Source organism: Hordeum vulgare, chromosome 5H, assembly GCF_904849725.1.
Source record: "Hordeum vulgare subsp. vulgare chromosome 5H, MorexV3_pseudomolecules_assembly, whole genome shotgun sequence".
NCBI lineage: Eukaryota > Viridiplantae > Streptophyta > Magnoliopsida > Poales > Poaceae > Hordeum > Hordeum vulgare.
In genome coordinates this window covers 519,226,349-519,243,460 of record NC_058522.1, presented here as the reverse complement: position 1 = coordinate 519,243,460, position 17,112 = coordinate 519,226,349, and the positions used below count along the sequence as shown (strand labels likewise).

Here is a 17,112-nt window from a genome sequence, read left to right as displayed (position 1 = left end):
TAGAGTAACATACTCTAGGTAGATACCGTAACATGTTAAACGCTATGCTACTATGTGTCATGCATGTCAATAAATAAGGTAATCTATGATACTATGCACTATAAAGGTATATATCATATAATAGTATCATATGCATGATACTAGTATATGATACTCCCGAATATGCCTTTTAGTGGACGAGCTACAGGTAGGACTTTATCGTTGCCGTCCACGCTGCACTGTGATTTGTGCTGCCCGGTATTCGCGGGGTCCTATCCCCCTCGTATGCCTCATCTTCTCCGTGTATCCAGCAACCTAAGAGTGGTTTGTAGGGGGGGAATCTAGGCATTAGAACATCACCGCTTCATATGTTCCACCGAACAAACTTAATGGGAGATAGCCCAAACGGTGTGCCTATAAATGCGCCAGCTATTCTCACGCATGCAACCTACCGCAGGCTCGTGTCCCGATGACCAGCTGCCCCCGTTTATTTTTGCTCAGTCAACACGTCCTTCTGCAGTGTATTTAATGTACTAAGAATAACAGTAAACACACTAATCATCCGTCAGTTAGCATATTTGTATTACAAACTTGTAGATCTTACTTGGTTAGTAGTGTTCCCAAATTTATGGTTTAATCAAAGCGCCCTAACTATCCCTGATAAAATTTGTTAAGACGAGAACTATCACGCTAAACATACCTTTTTATGGCAATTATACAACACTAAGACAACAAATGTTTAATTAAGCATTTCATTATTCTAACAAGTACATTAGCTTAGCGTGTTCTTTTTAAAAACTATCCCATGGTCCTGAGAAAAAAGTGCTCTGCCGCTCACGAGGACAACCGCGGGTCTGCTACAATATTCGTTTTTTAGATGCAAAACTAGCACAGACACAGCAAACCACAAACCCACTCCACCCCTCCCGCGATTGAATCCCATCACCACCACACACCCCCGTACAAGTATTTATTAGCCAGCGCACTGCAAAGAGAGGCGCACACACCAAGCCCAGTCAACAACGTTTGCATGCACGATCCCATGTTTCACGGGATAGCGATCTTACCTGCTCTCACATCACACCCATTAGCCGATCTTACCTGCTCTCACATCACACCCATCAGCCGTCTACAGGTATGGCCAGCAGCGCCGTTCAGAACATGTTGACTGGCGCTGCACACTGTGCCACGTTTTCTACAGCAAACCGAAAGCACGCGAGGCAGTGCCGAGCCAGAATATCTTCGTGCCGACGACACTGGCCGCTGTCCGTGAACGTACCAACAAACGAAACAACAAGGGCTGAGGCAACTAGGTATGATTTACAAAATTGTCACGCGGTGATTAGCATTACGCCTATCTCTTAAAAAGATTAACAAATAGATATCACCATTTTTTCTCGACAACATACGCCAAGTGAACACGTAATTAATATGAGCTTTTTTTTGCCACGTCAGATGATTATCACATAAAATTAATAGGAAAAAGGCAACGTGAAAATACATAACAATCACGTTAACAATCATTTCATAGCTGCGATGCAAGTGGCAAAACATGATCTGGGATACATTTTTCCACGGTAGTATATTGACACCCCGCCGATAATTTAGATCGTACATATACAAATAATCGATAGAAATTGACACAACTGCAACATAGCTCAATTTTAGAGGAAATAGGCTCGAACGGTTCAGTTGTTTTGCCACACACATTCTTGCGATGACCAATCACACCACACTTCGAGCACCTGGGCATTTTTCTTGGTGGTTTTGGCAAATCGCCTCGATCGGGACAGGTTGTGCTCTTGTGTCCCTCAACACGACATATCTTGCAAAAACGAGACCTCTTTTGTTTATGTTCATACGGCGCCTTCTCTCGACTTGTAGTTGGTCTTCCTCCTGGACGCTTAGATGAGGCTAGCGCGATACCTGAGCAGTTTGACATGGTTTCACATTGTTCCATAAAGTTTGTACCATCAGCAATTGATGCATAAGTGCCATCAGCTCCAGGCCTTCCTTGTGCAGCCTCCCTCTCTTCAAGCCCCATGCCATCTTTGCCTTGACTAAGAGGAAGCAGAGTTGTGTACACCTCCTTCATCATGGCCATGAAGACATCATAGCATTTTACATTGCTATCACCAAGCCTTACACACTCGAGAGCCTTTATGTACATGGCATTATGGCGGTAAGTCTCGTATCCCCGCGGCCCTTTGTCTTTCTGGTAACGAGCAAGGTGTTTAGGCAGGATATCTCTGGCATCTTTTGTCCACCTTTTCATAATGTATTTTACAGGAATCGTTGCCAACTTAAGCTCGATCATCACCTAAAAAAAAACAAATAGCAAACCAATCAGGATTTTTTTTTGGACTTTGGATGTGACTCACACGAATTTTCCATTTTATCAACAATATGTGCTCTCGCAGCGACGCACCTTCAACGCATGACAACAAACCATGCCAGAGTGTTCGAAATGCCCACACTCACATGCGAATGTTGATTTGTCATCAGATACCTCAACCTTAAATTGAACTTTGCTCCATTTCTCACGAGCCAATGCATCTACATGCGTCAGATGATATAGTTTCAATGGTTCAACAGCATCAATTTCGTCAGCCCCAGCCTTGTAAAGAGATTCACCGAATTGCTCGAACATTGCTCTTGTGTAAATCTTGCTTGCGTGTCTCTCAATTGGGAGGTTGACCTTCAAATAAACGTCACTCTGCATGATATTGCACACCATTAGAAGCATTCTATAAACTTTTATGAAAGCTTTTTTGCAGGTAACAACAAACCAAAACTTATATTGCAACTAACCAACGATGTACACTTCTCCTGGAAGCTCTCCTCTGATTCCCTGTCAAACTGCAATTTCTCATACTGCTTGATAAATAGATGCATAGGACAGCCAGGGGGCACATAGCTTTTGAGCATGTGATCTGCACTCTCGTTGCGTTGTGTACTAGTCATCTTTGCGCAAAACACGCCTCGAAAATAAGGCTTGGCCCATTTGTGCCGGACTTCATATATTTGTGTCAGGAATGGGTGCTTTTTCAGTGAATACCTTTCCAACATTGCATCCCATCCGTCTTCGAACTCTTTCTCGCTGACCATATGATGTACGAGCTTGTGGAATTCGCATTTGAAATCACTCTTCTTACTCCATAGTAAACCCATCGACTCTTTCGCCTTTTTTAGGACGTGCCACTTACACCATCTATGAGTCGTCACAGGCATAACTTCTTCTATAGCCAACTCCATAGAACGACATTGATCTGACAAAATAAGATACATCGACGTTAAACAACCTTTGATACTGAAAAGTGTAAAATTTTGTTTTCTGATGGTTGCTTTTTAAGGGTGTGACAAATATGTACCTGTTAATATTGTCTGCGGGTGCTTCCCCCCATCATCCTTATGAACTCACGAAATACCCACTTGAACGTGTCTTCCTTCTCATCCCGCACCATTACGCCGCCAAAAATTATGCTCTGGAAGTGGTTATTTACACTGACAAATAGCCCAAACGGCATGTCATATAGGTTAGTCCTATAAGTTGTGTCGAACGTTATAGCATCTCCAAAGCATTTGTACTGATCAACACTACGACCATTGACCCACATTATTGATTTGATCCTGCTCTCCTCGTCAACTTGCACGGTGTAATTGAACTCTGGATCGTTCGCTTTCATCTCACCAAGTATATCCATAGTCTTCCTTGCATCTGAGTCCGATTATTCTTTGTTCAGCTTGCAACACAATGTTTTCAGCGATCTTTTTGTAAACGGTACATTGTCAACAGACCCAAAGAAGCTGCCAACTATACTGAACACCTTCCCAAGACTAATATTGTTCTCTCTTAGCTGTTTTACTAGATCTTTTGTGTATCGATCAATGTGCCTGTGAGACTGCCAATGCATCTTCTCACCACAAGTAGCCGACAGGTTGTGGTTGTGTGCATCCCGGTGCTCGCTGATATACCATCCATTGTCTGATGACCGCAATAACCTTATCCTAGAGGTGCACCCGCACCTCGTTGACCTAGTGTTCTCCCTAAGCGGTTTACTCTTGCAAAGTAGAGAATTCATAAATCAGAATTTAATTCAACAATAAGATAAAAAACACGAATTAGAAGTGGTATATCAGGAACTTACTGCACGGCCGCAGACAATCTCTTGCATACACTTTCGTCTGTTAACATTCAATCTACTTTTTGCAAATCTTATTCCGAAGCCAACTTCCGAGGAGTACAAATTATAAAACTGATACGCCTCATCGAGCGAATCAAATTCCGTGCCAACAGCAGGGTTCACAACAATCCCATCCCTTTTTGATATGTAAGCCCTCATCGATATCTCGAGCGATGTTTTCCTATTGGGGTTTCCTTCTCGTTCCACCGGCGCTTTCCCAATCCTAACCCTGCGGTGGTAGATTCCCATTCATAGATACAAAATAAACAATCACGTGATGCAAAGCAAGAGACAGATAACATAACTTATAATAATCGGGGTAATTTTGCATGATTGCATATTTTCATAAAAATGTGCCTGGAACATCTGATGGTGTATAAATCACCCATAATTAGCCACCTAACAGGGATAACTGACCGCGTATAATTTAAACTACAACCTAACGGTCATCCATCCAACGACTGGCACTGGCTAATCTATTTAAGCACCCATCTAAATATGGAAAGAAATCCTATATCTTTTCCGTCGATTTGTATAAAAGCAAACAAATCACCTACATGTAATTGCAGAAAGAACAAGCTTCACCTTCTTGTCCAGCCGCTCGTCGCCTCCGAACAAACATGTAAGCCACCTCCGGCAGTTCCTAATCCATCACCTCCCTCCACCAACAGAACTGGATCTCCACCACGCAACAACTCGGCCTCCGCCAAGCTTAAAGAGGCCTGCGACTCCACAGGGCCGGCAAGAGCGACTAAATCCGCAGTTGCTCCTCCAATACTTCTCATTTGACAAAAAAGAGAAATAAAAACGGATCAGGGGCTTTACCAAATCTAGAACCAAATCAAACAGACAGATAACCAAGGAAATCGGATCAGGGGCTTTCACAAAACAGACTGAGAACCAAGTAAGTCAGATTCGGGGGGCTATTTTTGCTACTTACGAGGGCGGCACATCAGCCTGCTATGCAGCAAGCTCATCCATGGCATAGCCTTGTTCTTCGCTGCTGGAGGATGAAGAGATGTGCAACAACAACAACGAGCGGGCGGCTTGATGGTAGGTGGGGCAGGTACTACGATTTCCCACGGGCTAAGTAACTAGGGTTCTGATAGTTGTGCCAATTCAGATGTAGGCCACACGGGGCTGCTAGAGAGTAGGGTGAACATCTGAACCATAGCCCTAACAGTTGAATGCATTTGTGCCAAATCGATACTATTGGCCCACAACATAGCTATTGCTAGGGCCAGAGAATGGGGAGACAAAAGCCGACACGGCCAAATCGCGAGGCAGGAATGAACGAGCGAGATTAAGTCCTACATGTCGCTCGTGAGCCATTCAGTCGCTCTCATGATACTCCCCACTATGACAGCGAGGAAGTATAAAAAAGCACAAATATACACAAACGTTTTATACTTTTATTACGATGTACACACATCATACCATACGAATACACAACTGCGTCACGCGGGCGCGCTGGTACACACGACATATATCGGAGAGTCCATTATTTATCTGTAGTAACGCATGGCTGCGGATGCTAGCTAGCCGAGCTTCGTCGGAACATAGAGAAGACACACATGGCTGGCTCAGTGCTGTCCGCCGGGAAGCTTCTCCTTGATCTTGTCCATGACGCCCTTCTTCTCGCCGGTGGCCTCCGTGCCATGTGTGCCCGCGTACTCGCCCGCCATCGCCGTCTGCTGCTGCTGCCCTGCGGCGTCCTTGTGGGCTCCTCCGGGGAGCTTCTCCTTGATCTTCTCCTTCATCCCCTTCTTCCTCCTCCCGCCCACGCCGTCGTCCTCAGACTACATACGTACGTACGTAGCGTACACAGGCACAGCAAGTTAGGATGATAGAGTGAAGCGACATGTACAACTCGATATATGCAGCGACAGATCTGCCCGGGAGCTTACGGAGCTGGAGCTGGAGCTGCCGGAGCGTCGAAGGACGCCGTCAGTCTTGTGGCCATCCCTCGTCGCCTGGAGCTGCGCGCCGCCGACGCCGGCAGCTCCGTGCGTCCCCGTGGGCCCGCCGGTGAAACCGCCGTGCCCGGCCACGGGCTGGCCGTACTCCTCCACCTTGTCGGTGGCGTGGCCGTGCTGACCCTGGTACTCCATTGTGGTGCTACGAAGTAGGAACAGTGATCGATCTACAGATTATACGTGTGGCTGTGGAAGTGTGCTGATCTGTTGCGAACTGCGACGGAGAGAAGTGCAAAGCTATATGGTTATTTATATAATGCTGGCTGTGTAAGTGTGTTCGAGTTCGGGATGCGCTGGCTTTGCAGGTGGAAGGAGTACGTGTGCGCGCATGTATGGGGTTCCATTATGGTGGAGTGAAGTGGGCAAATAAATCTACTGCCAATAAACAACGTCGGCATGCATGCCACGCGGCCTCGTCTGGGGCGCCACGTACGTCTTCGGTCTGTCTCGAAGGGAATGACTACTCCATCCACGCATTCCTGCATGAATAGAGATGTTCGGTACAGCGTGCGTGCTACGTGGAAACTTCGTTGCTCCTCGACCCGTAGGCGCAAAATTCACCTTTTTCTCTGGACAAATGAACGCCATGTTTGAATTAGCTAACTTTTTTAAAACGAAGGATCAAGACGTGAGTCCATCTTTGAAATTAAAAAAATAATAAGAAAATCATCGACTGATCTAGATCACAACTGACAAACACACAAAACGACCAAACTGATCAAGATTACATCTTCCCAGTAGACCTAGGCGTAGATGCGCTAAGAGTGTGTCACATAAGTAAAATAGTGATATGACAAATCAATTAAAAAGAAGAGAGGATATTATGATGATCCAGAAAAAACGATGCTAAATATACGGACCTGTACAAAATGACTACCAATCAATGCATAGAAAGATTGTTCATTAAACACTTAACACCTCATCTAAACGCCGACCCATTGCAAAACCCAAATAATAAGTGTCGCACGTGTGGTACAAAGCAATATGGTCCAAACGTCTTTATTATCATCCATCTTGCCACATCAAACGGATGGCATCAACGGATTTTTTTAGACTTCAAATATTTATCTCTTAAATAAAAAATTCGATTAAAAATACATTTTCATCATTAATCCGTCTCGACAAGATTTTTAAAACTAGATCATAATTTGATATGTTTCAACGACTTTTTTACGGGCTAAAAGTTGCCACAATGCTTGCACTAAAGTTGTCATAGTGTTTACATTAAAGTTGCAATGACATGTTTCATCTAGTTTTTTTCTAGATTTAGAACTATCATTGTATTTCAACTACTTCTATGCAATTTTTATTAATTGGCCATAGCAATTTTTAGTAATTAACCATGACAAATTTAATTCATGGATCATGGTAATTTTTAGTAATTCATCATGGCAAATTGTATTTATAGATCATGACACTTTTATATTTTGGCCATGGAAATTATATTTTTGTATGAACTATGGTAAATTTTAGTGCATGTATCATGAAAAATGTAAGTAAATCAACATGGTAATTTTAGTGCATATATCATGAAAATTTTGAGTTATTGACCATGCGTTCTCAAAGTAATTGACGATGGATTTGTTTTTAATTATGAACCATGACAAAAAAATCATGGATCATGACAAATTTTAGTAAGTCATCATGACAAGTTTAGTTTCTTAACTCCTTTTTTTTATAACATGACAAAATTTACTTTAAATGTAAATGAAAAAGTTGTTGAAATATATCATGATAATTTGAGTGTAAACACAATGACAATTTATGTGTAATAGATATAGTAATTTTTAACAAAAAAATCATCGAAACATATCAGCATGAGATCTATTTTCGAAGATCTCATCGCAATGGATTTAATGACGAAAATGGTTTTTCAATCGGTATTTGTATTTAAGAGATAAAATATTTTAAAAATTAAAACCCAAAATATTTCTATATTCTTACATGCAGTGACGTGACGTAGTCTGTGACTATAAAAACTTTTGGTCTGCCTCCTCCCTGCCGCACGTCAGGTGGTTATCGACGTCCTTGAAAAAGGCCTAATGGTGCTGACTAAACAGTTAAACACACAACACATAATACAAGCAAAACAAAATCAAAAAATGAATTGACGCATCCAAGGAGTGTACTACCCGTACGACACCGTAGCCACCCAAGCAGGAACTATTTTGTCTACTAAGAATCAAATTTGAGCCTAGTTCAAGTTATACTTTATTTGATTTCGTTTGTTAGTCAATTCAATTCCAATATTTATGTTTCAATGTCACTTGAAAATAAAAGAAGTTATTTCCTTATTAATAAGTTATGTATGCTCCAAAAAATTACAGTTTAGAATTCAAATCTACCAACTAAAAATAAAAGCTTCAAACCTTGTGTTCACATGAAAAAATTTGCTACAACCTTGTGTCCACCACCACTCATGATCGAGGAGCCGACATGGGTGCACACCTACCGGTGGGAAGCCAATGGAATCATGGACATGTCGTGCGTGCCTATTTGGTTAGGCCCGACGGCGGTGAAGGAGCGCCTACACCTTCTAGAGTGGGAGTCGTGTGCGCTAGCGGTGGATGCAGGTGGAGCATGACTAGAAGGCCGAGCACCATGAGCCTGAGGAGGCCGTCGCCTACAACTAGCAAACGCTTGCATGCAACAAGGATGCAGGCGTTCGTATGGGCGGAGGCACCGGAGTACATCTACTTCATCGAAGAAGACAACAACGACGAAATGTAGATACACTGCCCTAGGTCCGTCGTCGACGCCTACATGAACCCTTTTTTAATGTTTAATGATTTTATTTTAAGTTATTAACGTAAGCGAACTTTGGTTAACATCTGAAGTATTAAGTTTATATATTTCACCACTCTTAGGACTTAGCTTTGTTTTGCGATGTCAGATTTGAGATGCGTCGACCTAAGCAGGACAAATTCATCCACCTGACTGACCAAAACCACGTCTGTATATGACAAACCAAAACCACATTCAGTTACGTCGTCGTCCGGTTGAAGTTGGCCTTAGCATTCATATCGATCGGGACATACAAAACACAAATATAAAGGAAAAAGTCAATTTAATGAACTTGTAGACGTTCAACAAATTAAACCCTGAAGTCGAAATCCGTGTCATTCACATCGTGAACTCACTAATCCCGGTCTAAATCAAACCATGACGTCGATTCCCAAACGAGAATTTCCGATGTAGCAAAGGGATGGCCATGATGGGTCGTTTTGCGCGCGCGAGCATCGATAAGAGTGGGCCGGCCTAGTCCGACCCGTCATTTCACTTCATTCTCTCTGCGTCCCCTTGCCTCCCCCTCCTCTTGCGACGGCAATGGGGATCGGCGGTTGACCGAAGCCGTAACAACGTTCGTGACGACTCTAGGACCTGTCCAAGAAGAAGGTAATGTTCTCGATGACCTCCTCTCGTGCTATTAGTTGTTCTTGGTAGTTGTCGCATTAGGGTTAGGGTTTTGAGCTGCAAATATGGGGACGATTTTGGTGGCACAAATGGATAGATTTGGGTGAGCTTTTATGAAGAGGAATAGGGTCACATGCTTGGTTTTGATTGCATTGTATGTTTATTTTAGTGAAATCATGGACCCGACTGAGCTTTTGGACATCCGATTTCATATTGGAGGGGAGTTCAGAAGAAGGAATGTGAAAGATCGAGAGGGCTAAATTGTCTTTACATGAAGTCAAAGGTTTTATGAAAGATCATATATATTGAATTCAAGGAATCAATGAAGCTCTATTTTCTGCTTCCTGGTAAAAAGCTTATCGTTCATTCATGATGACAGTGGGTGTGTGAAGATCGTTGATTATATCTGTGTTGGAGGAGTTGTTGATGTGTATGTGGAGTATCATGGAGAGGAACATAGTATTGACATCAGCAGTGGGAGTGGCTTTGAGGATGAAGTCATAGAGGAGACTGATGATGAACCTCATGCAGTGATCACTGCTGTTGAACCTGCAGAATCTGACACTGATGTGCTCATTCCTGATGAAACTAGTGTGATTACACATAGGCCTTGTAGTCCTATTAAGTAGAGAAGAAGCAGTACATGACATGTAGATGTTGATCATGATGAAATGAAAGGAACTGAAGGTACTTTTTCTTAGGTTTTGAATCCAACTCAAGTTGCAGCTGCCTTTGCTTCCGAAACTCAAGCTGAACATGTTGAGAAAAAAATCTAGACTCTCATTCAGACATTGGTCATACTGATGACAGTGGGGAGGATTCAGAAGTTGTGGAACTCAGGAGACATGCTAGGAATTTTAGAAGGACGAGGGACATCAAAATCTGGATTGGAAGACATGCAATGGGTCCAGTGCCAGTTGATCTGATAGCCAACTTGGGGCAACAAACTGAAACAGACAAAATGGACTGCAATTATGAATCATCTCGTGAAGACTACACCTACGTTGAAGATTTAGATGATCATATAAGGAAGAGGAAGAATACATTCCCAGTATACAACATTGAAAGCGAAGTACCACATTTTGCTTTGGCAATGGTTTTTAGAAGCAAGAACCAACTTTGCAAAGCTCTGGGAAGATATGAACTAGTCACAAAGAGGAGCATCCAATTTATGAAATATGAGTGTGACAGAGTAAGGGCAAAATGTGGATGGCCTCGCCGCTGCTTCAATATGCAACAAAGAGATCAAGAACTTCAAGGTTTCAAGTGATAACATTCAATGATGATCACCAATGTGCATACAATAGATGCAACAAACTGGTTACTGCAAAGGTTATCGCACAAAGGTATGAGCACTTCATATTGGCAAATCCTATGTGTAAAACTAATAGCATGAAAGCAACTGTTCTGCAAGATATGTTTGCTCATGTCTCCACTTCAAAGTGCAAGCATGCAAAGAAAATTGTCACGGACAAACTGTTGTGTGGGATGAAATGAGTACACTAGAGTGTTTGATTACCAACTTGAGATGCTAAGGAGCAACCGTGGAAGCACAATTGTTGTTTGCATGGATCCCACAAACATGGAGGAATGTGTTTTCCAAAGGTTCTATGTCTACTTTAATACAATGAAGCAATGATTGAAGGCTGGTTCCATAAAGGTAATAGGCCTTGATGGGTGTTTCTTCAAAGGTGAAGTGGAGGGCGAGCTATTGTGTGCCATAAGCAAAGATGCCAACAATCAAATATATCCTCTTGGATGGTCTGTAGTTGAGCATGAAACAAATATAACCTGGAAGTGGTTTGTTGGGCTGCTCATTGAGGACTTGGAAATTAACAACAATCGTGATGGTTGGGTTATAATTTCTGACCAGCGGAAGGGCCTAATAAATGAAGTGAAGGACTACCTTTCTGATGGAGAGCATAGAATGTGTGCTAGGCACATTTATGCTAATTGGAGGAAGAAGCATAGAGATCATGAGTGTTAGAAGAAATTTTGAGCAATTAACAAGGCTTCAAATAGGCAAGATTTTAACTACTACAAGGCCAAGCTTGCACGGGTGACACTTTAAGGGGCCAAGAATATCATGAGAACCGAGCCAGTGCACTGGACAAGGGCATTTTTTCAAGTTGGTTCAAACTGTGTGTCAGTTGATAACAACCTCTGTGAGTCGTTCAATCATGCAATAGTTGATGCTAGGTTTTATCCTATTATATCATTGAATGAGAAAATTAGGAAGAAAGTACTAGTTAGAATTCAGGAAAAAATAGAGAAGGGTGTGAAGATGACATGAAAAATATGCCCCGTTGTATTTAAGAAGCTCAAGAAAAGGATTGCAAGGACACAATATGTGGAGGTGCTTTGGAAGGGGGAAGATGGATTAGAAGTGAAGCAAATCAACGGGAGAGGGAGGCAATATACAGTAAACCTAGATAAGTGGACATGCTCTTGTGGCTACTTCCAGCTAGCAGGGCTTCCTTGCGACCATGCAATTAGTGCCATCTACAAGTGCAACAAAAATACTAAGGATTTTATTGCTCCTTGCTACTTTGTTGAAGTGTTCAACAAATTTTCTGAGCATTGTTTGCGTCTAGTGAAGGGTGAGTGTTGGGGAACGTCGCATGGGAAACAAAAATTTCCTACGCGCACGAAGACCTATCATGGTGATGTCCATCTACGAGAGGGGATGAGTGATCTACATACCCTTGTAGATCGTACAGCAGAAGCGATTAGAGATCGCGGTTGATGTAGTGGAACGTCCTCACGTCCCTCGATCCGCCCCGCGAACAATCCCGCGATCAGTCCCACGATCTAGTACCGAACGGACGGCACCTCCGCGTTCAGCACACGTACAACTCGACGATGATCTCGGCCTTCTTGATCCAGCAAGAGAGACGGAGAGGTAGAAGAGTTCTCCGGCAGCGTGACGGTGCTCCGGAGGTTGGTGATGATCTTGTCTCAGCAGGGCTCCGCCCGAGCTCCACAGAAACACGATCTAGAGGAAAAACTATGGAGGTATGTGGTCGGGCAGCCGTGAGAAAGTCGTCTCAAATCTGCCCTAAAAGCCCCATATATATAGGAGGAGGGAGGGGGACCTTGCCTTGGGGTCCAAGGGAACCCCAAGGGGTCGGCCGAGCCAGGGGGGAGGACTCTCCCCCCCCAAACCGAGTCCTACTTGGTTTGGTGGGAGGGAGTCCTTCCCCTTTCCCACTTCTTCCATTTTTTTTTCTTTCTTCCTTTGGTTTTTATTCCTTGGCGCATAGGACTTGGTGGGCTGTCCCACCAGCCCACTAAGGGCTGGTGTGACCCCCACAAATACCTATGGGCTTCCCCGGAGTGGGTTGCCCCCCTCCGGTGAACCCCCGGAACCCATTCGTCATTCCCGGTACATTCCCGGTAACTCCGAAAACCTTCCGGTAATCAAATGAGGTCATCCTATATATCAATCTTCGTTTCCGGACCATTCCGGAAACCCTCGTGACGTCCGTGATCTCATCCGGGACTCCGAACAACATTCGGTAACCAACCATATAACTCAAATACGCATAAAACAATGTCGAACCTTAAGTGTGCAGACCCTGCGGGTTCGAGAACTATGTAGACATGAACCGAGAGACTCCTCGGTCAATATCCAATAGCGGGACCTGGATGCCCATATTGGATCCTACATATTCTACGAAGATCTTATCGTTTGAACCTCAGTGCCAAGGATTCGTATAATCCCGTATGTCATTCCCTTTGTCCTTCGGTATGTTACTTGCCCGAGATTCGATCGTTAGTATCCGCATACCTATTTCAATCTCGTTTACCGGCAAGTCTCTTTACTCGTTCCGTAATACAAGATCCCGCAACTTACACTAAGTTACATTGCTTGCAAGGCTTGTGTGTGATGTTGTATTACCGAGTGGGCCCCGAGATACCTCTCCGTCACACGGAGTGACAAATCCCAGTCTTGATCCATACTAACTCAACTAACACCTTCGGAGATACCTGTAGAGCATCTTTATAGTCACCCAGTTACGTTGCGACGTTTGATACACACAAAGCATTCCTCCGGTGTCAGTGAGTTATATGAGCTCATGGTCATAGGAATAAATACTTGACACGCAGAAAACAGTAGCAACAAAATGACACGATCAACATGCTACGTCTATTAGTTTGGGTCTAGTCCATCACGTGATTCTCCCAATGACGTGATCCAGTTATCAAGCAACAACACCTTGTTTATAATCAGAAGACACTGACTATCATTGATCAACTGGCTAGCCAACTAGAGGCATGCTAGGGACGGTGTTTTGTCTATGTATCCACACATGTAAATGAGTCTTCATTCAATACAATTATAGCATGGATAATAAACTATTATCTTGATACAGGAATTATAATAATAACCATACATTTATTATTGCCTCTAGGGCATAATTCCAACAGTCTCCCACTTGCACTAGAGTCAATAATCTAGCCTTCACATCACTATGTGAATTACATTGTAATAAATCTAACACCCATACAGTTCTGGTGTCGATCATGTTTTGGCCGTGGAAGAGGTTTAGTCAGCGGGTCTGCTACATTCAGATCCGTGTGCACTTTGCATATATTTACGTCCTCCTCCTCGACGTAGTCGCGGATGAGGTTGAAGCGTCGTTTGATGTGTCTGGTCTTCTTGTGAAACCTTGGTTCCTTTGCTAAGGCAATGGCACCAGTGTTGTCACAGAACAAGGTTATTGGATCCAGTGCACTTGGCACCACTCCAAGATCCGTCATGAACTGCTTCATCCAGACACCCTCCTTAGCCGCCTCCGAGGCAGCCATGTACTCTGCTTCACATGTAGAATCTGCTACGACGATTTGCTTGGAACTGCACCAGCTTACTGCACCCCCATTAAGAATAAATACGTATCCGGTTTGCGACTTAGAGTCGTCCGGATCTGTGTCAAAGCTTGCATCGACGTAACCTTTTACGGCGAGCTCTTCGTCACCTCCATACACGAGAAACATCTCCTTAGTCCTTTTCAGGTACTTTAGGATATTCTTGACCGCTGTCCAGTGATCCACTCCTGGAGTACTCTGGAACCTGCCTGTCATACTTATGGCCAGGCTAACATCCGGTCTAGTGCACAGCATCGCATACATGATAGAGCCTATGGCTGAAGCATAGGGGACGGAGCGCATATGCTCTCTATCTTCATCAGTTGCTGGGCACTGAGTCTTACTCAATCTCGTACCTTGTAACACTGGCAAGAACCCTTTCTTGGACTGTTCCATTTTGAACCTCTTCAAAACTTTATCAAGGTATGTGCTCTGTGAAAGTCCTATCAGGCGTTTTGATCTATCCCTATAGATCTTAATGCCTAGAATGTAAGCAGCTTCTCCTAGGTCCTTCATAGAGAAACTTTTATTCAAGTAACCTTTTATGCTCTCCAAAAACTCTACGTTGTTTCCAATCAGCAATATGTCATCCACATATAATATTAGAAACGCCACAGAGCTCCCACTCACTTTCTTGTAAATACAAGATTCTCCAACCACTTGTATAAACCCAAATGCTTTGATCACCTCATCAAAGCGTTTGTTCCAACTCCGAGATGCTTGCACCAGTCCATAAATGGATCGCTGGAGCTTGCACACCTTGTCAGCATTTTTAGGATCGACAAAACCTTCGGGTTGCATCATATACAACTCTTCCTTAAGGAAACTGTTAAGGAACGCCGTTTTGACATCCATCTGCCAAATCTCATAATCGAAAAATGCAGCTATTGCTAACATGATTCTGACGGACTTAAGCATCGCTACGGGAGAGAAAGTCTCATCGTAGTCAATTCCTGGAACTTGTGAAAAACCCTTTGCCACAAGTCGAGCTTTATAAACGGTCACGTTACCGTCAGCGTCCGTCTTCTTCTTAAAGATCCATTTGTTCCGAATAGCCTTGCGGCCCTCAGGTAGTATCTCCAAAGTCCACACTTTGTTCTCATACATGGATCCTATCTCGGATTTCATGGCTTCTAGCCATTTGTTGGAATCTGGGCCCACCATTGCTTCTTCATAATTTGCAGGTTCATTGTTGTCTAACAACATGATTGTCAAGACGGGATTACCGTACCACTCTGGAGCAGCGCGTGATCTCGTCGACCTGCGTGGTTCAACAGAAACTTGAACTGGAGTTTCATGATCATCATCATTAACTTCCTCCTCAACCGGCGTCGCAATGACAGAGGTTTCCCCTTGCCCTGTGCCACCATCCAGAGGGATGAGAGGTTCGACAACCTCGTCAAGTTCTATCTTCCTCCCACTCAATTCTCTCGAGAGAAACTCCTTCTCGAGAAAAGTTCCGTTCTTAGCAACAAACACTTTGCCTTCGGATTTGAGATAGAAGGTGTACCCAACTGTCTCTTTTGGGTAACCTATGAAGACGCATTCCGCTTTGGGTTCCAGCTTTTCAGGCTGAAGCTTTTTGACATAAGCATCACATCCCCAAACCTTAAGAAACGACAACTTTGGTCTTTTGCCATACCACAGTTCGTATGGTGTCGTCTCAACGGATTTTGATGGTGCCCTATTTAAAGTGAATGCAGCTGTTTCTAATGCATAACCCCAAAATGATAACGGCAAATCAGTAAGAGACATCATAGATCGCACCATTTCTAATAAAGTACGATTACGACGTTCGGACACACCATTACGCTGTGGTGTTCCAGGCGGTGTTAACTGCGAAACAATTCCACATTGTCTTAAGTGAGCACCAAACTCGAAACTCAGATATTCACCCCCACGATCAGACCGTAGGAACTTGATCTTCTTGTTACGATGATTTTCTACTTCACTCTGAAATTGCTTGAACTTTTCAAATGTCTCAGACTTGTGCTTCATTAAGTAGACATAACCATATCTACTTAAATCGTCAGTGAAGGTGAGAAAATAACGATATCCGCCGCGTGCGTCCACGCTCATCGGACCACACACATCGGTATGTATGATTTCCAACAAGTCACTTGCACGTTCCATTGTTCCGGAGAACGGAGTTTTAGTCATCTTGCCCATGAGGCATGGTTCGCACGTGTCAAGTGAATCAAAGTCAAGTGACTCCAAAAGTCCATCAGCATGGAGTTTCTTCATGCGCTTTACACCAATATGACCTAAGCGGCAGTGCCACAAAAATATGGCGCTATCATTGTTTACTCTTACTCTTTTGGTCTCAATGTTATGTATATGCGTATCGCTATCGAGATTCAATATGAACAATCCTCTCACATTCGGTGCATGACCATAAAAGATGTTACTCATAGAAATAGAACAACCATTATTCTCAGACTTAAAAGAGTAACCGTCTCGCAATAAACAAGATCCAGATATAATGTTCATGCTCAACGCAGGCACTAAATAACAATGATTTAAGTTCATCACTAATCCCGATGGTAGTTGAAGTGACACGGTGCCGACGGCGATTGCATCAACCTTGGAACCGTTTCCTACGCGCATCGTCACTTCGTCTTTCGCCAGCCTCCGTCTATTCCGCAGTTCCTGCTTCGAGTTGCAAATGTGAGCAACAGAACCGGTATCGA

At 43.5% G+C, this 17,112-nt stretch overlaps 1 protein-coding gene and 1 pseudogene across 1 annotated transcript; both read right to left on the bottom strand.

Annotated features, from left to right (window-relative positions):
* Positions 1-476: 476 nt before the first annotated feature.
* Positions 477-4,322, bottom strand: LOC123397115 (annotated as a pseudogene).
* A 1,233-nt stretch (positions 4,323-5,555) lies between these two features.
* Positions 5,556-6,429, bottom strand: LOC123452065 (dehydrin DHN1). Its single transcript, XM_045128640.1, has 2 exons — positions 6,071-6,429; positions 5,556-5,962 (listed from the first exon to the last, which is right to left on the bottom strand). Exons 1-2 carry the CDS (start codon positions 6,272-6,274, stop codon positions 5,747-5,749), a joined length of 420 nt encoding a protein of 139 aa, XP_044984575.1. The 5' UTR covers positions 6,275-6,429; the 3' UTR covers positions 5,556-5,746.
* Between the last annotated feature and the right edge of the window lie 10,683 nt (positions 6,430-17,112).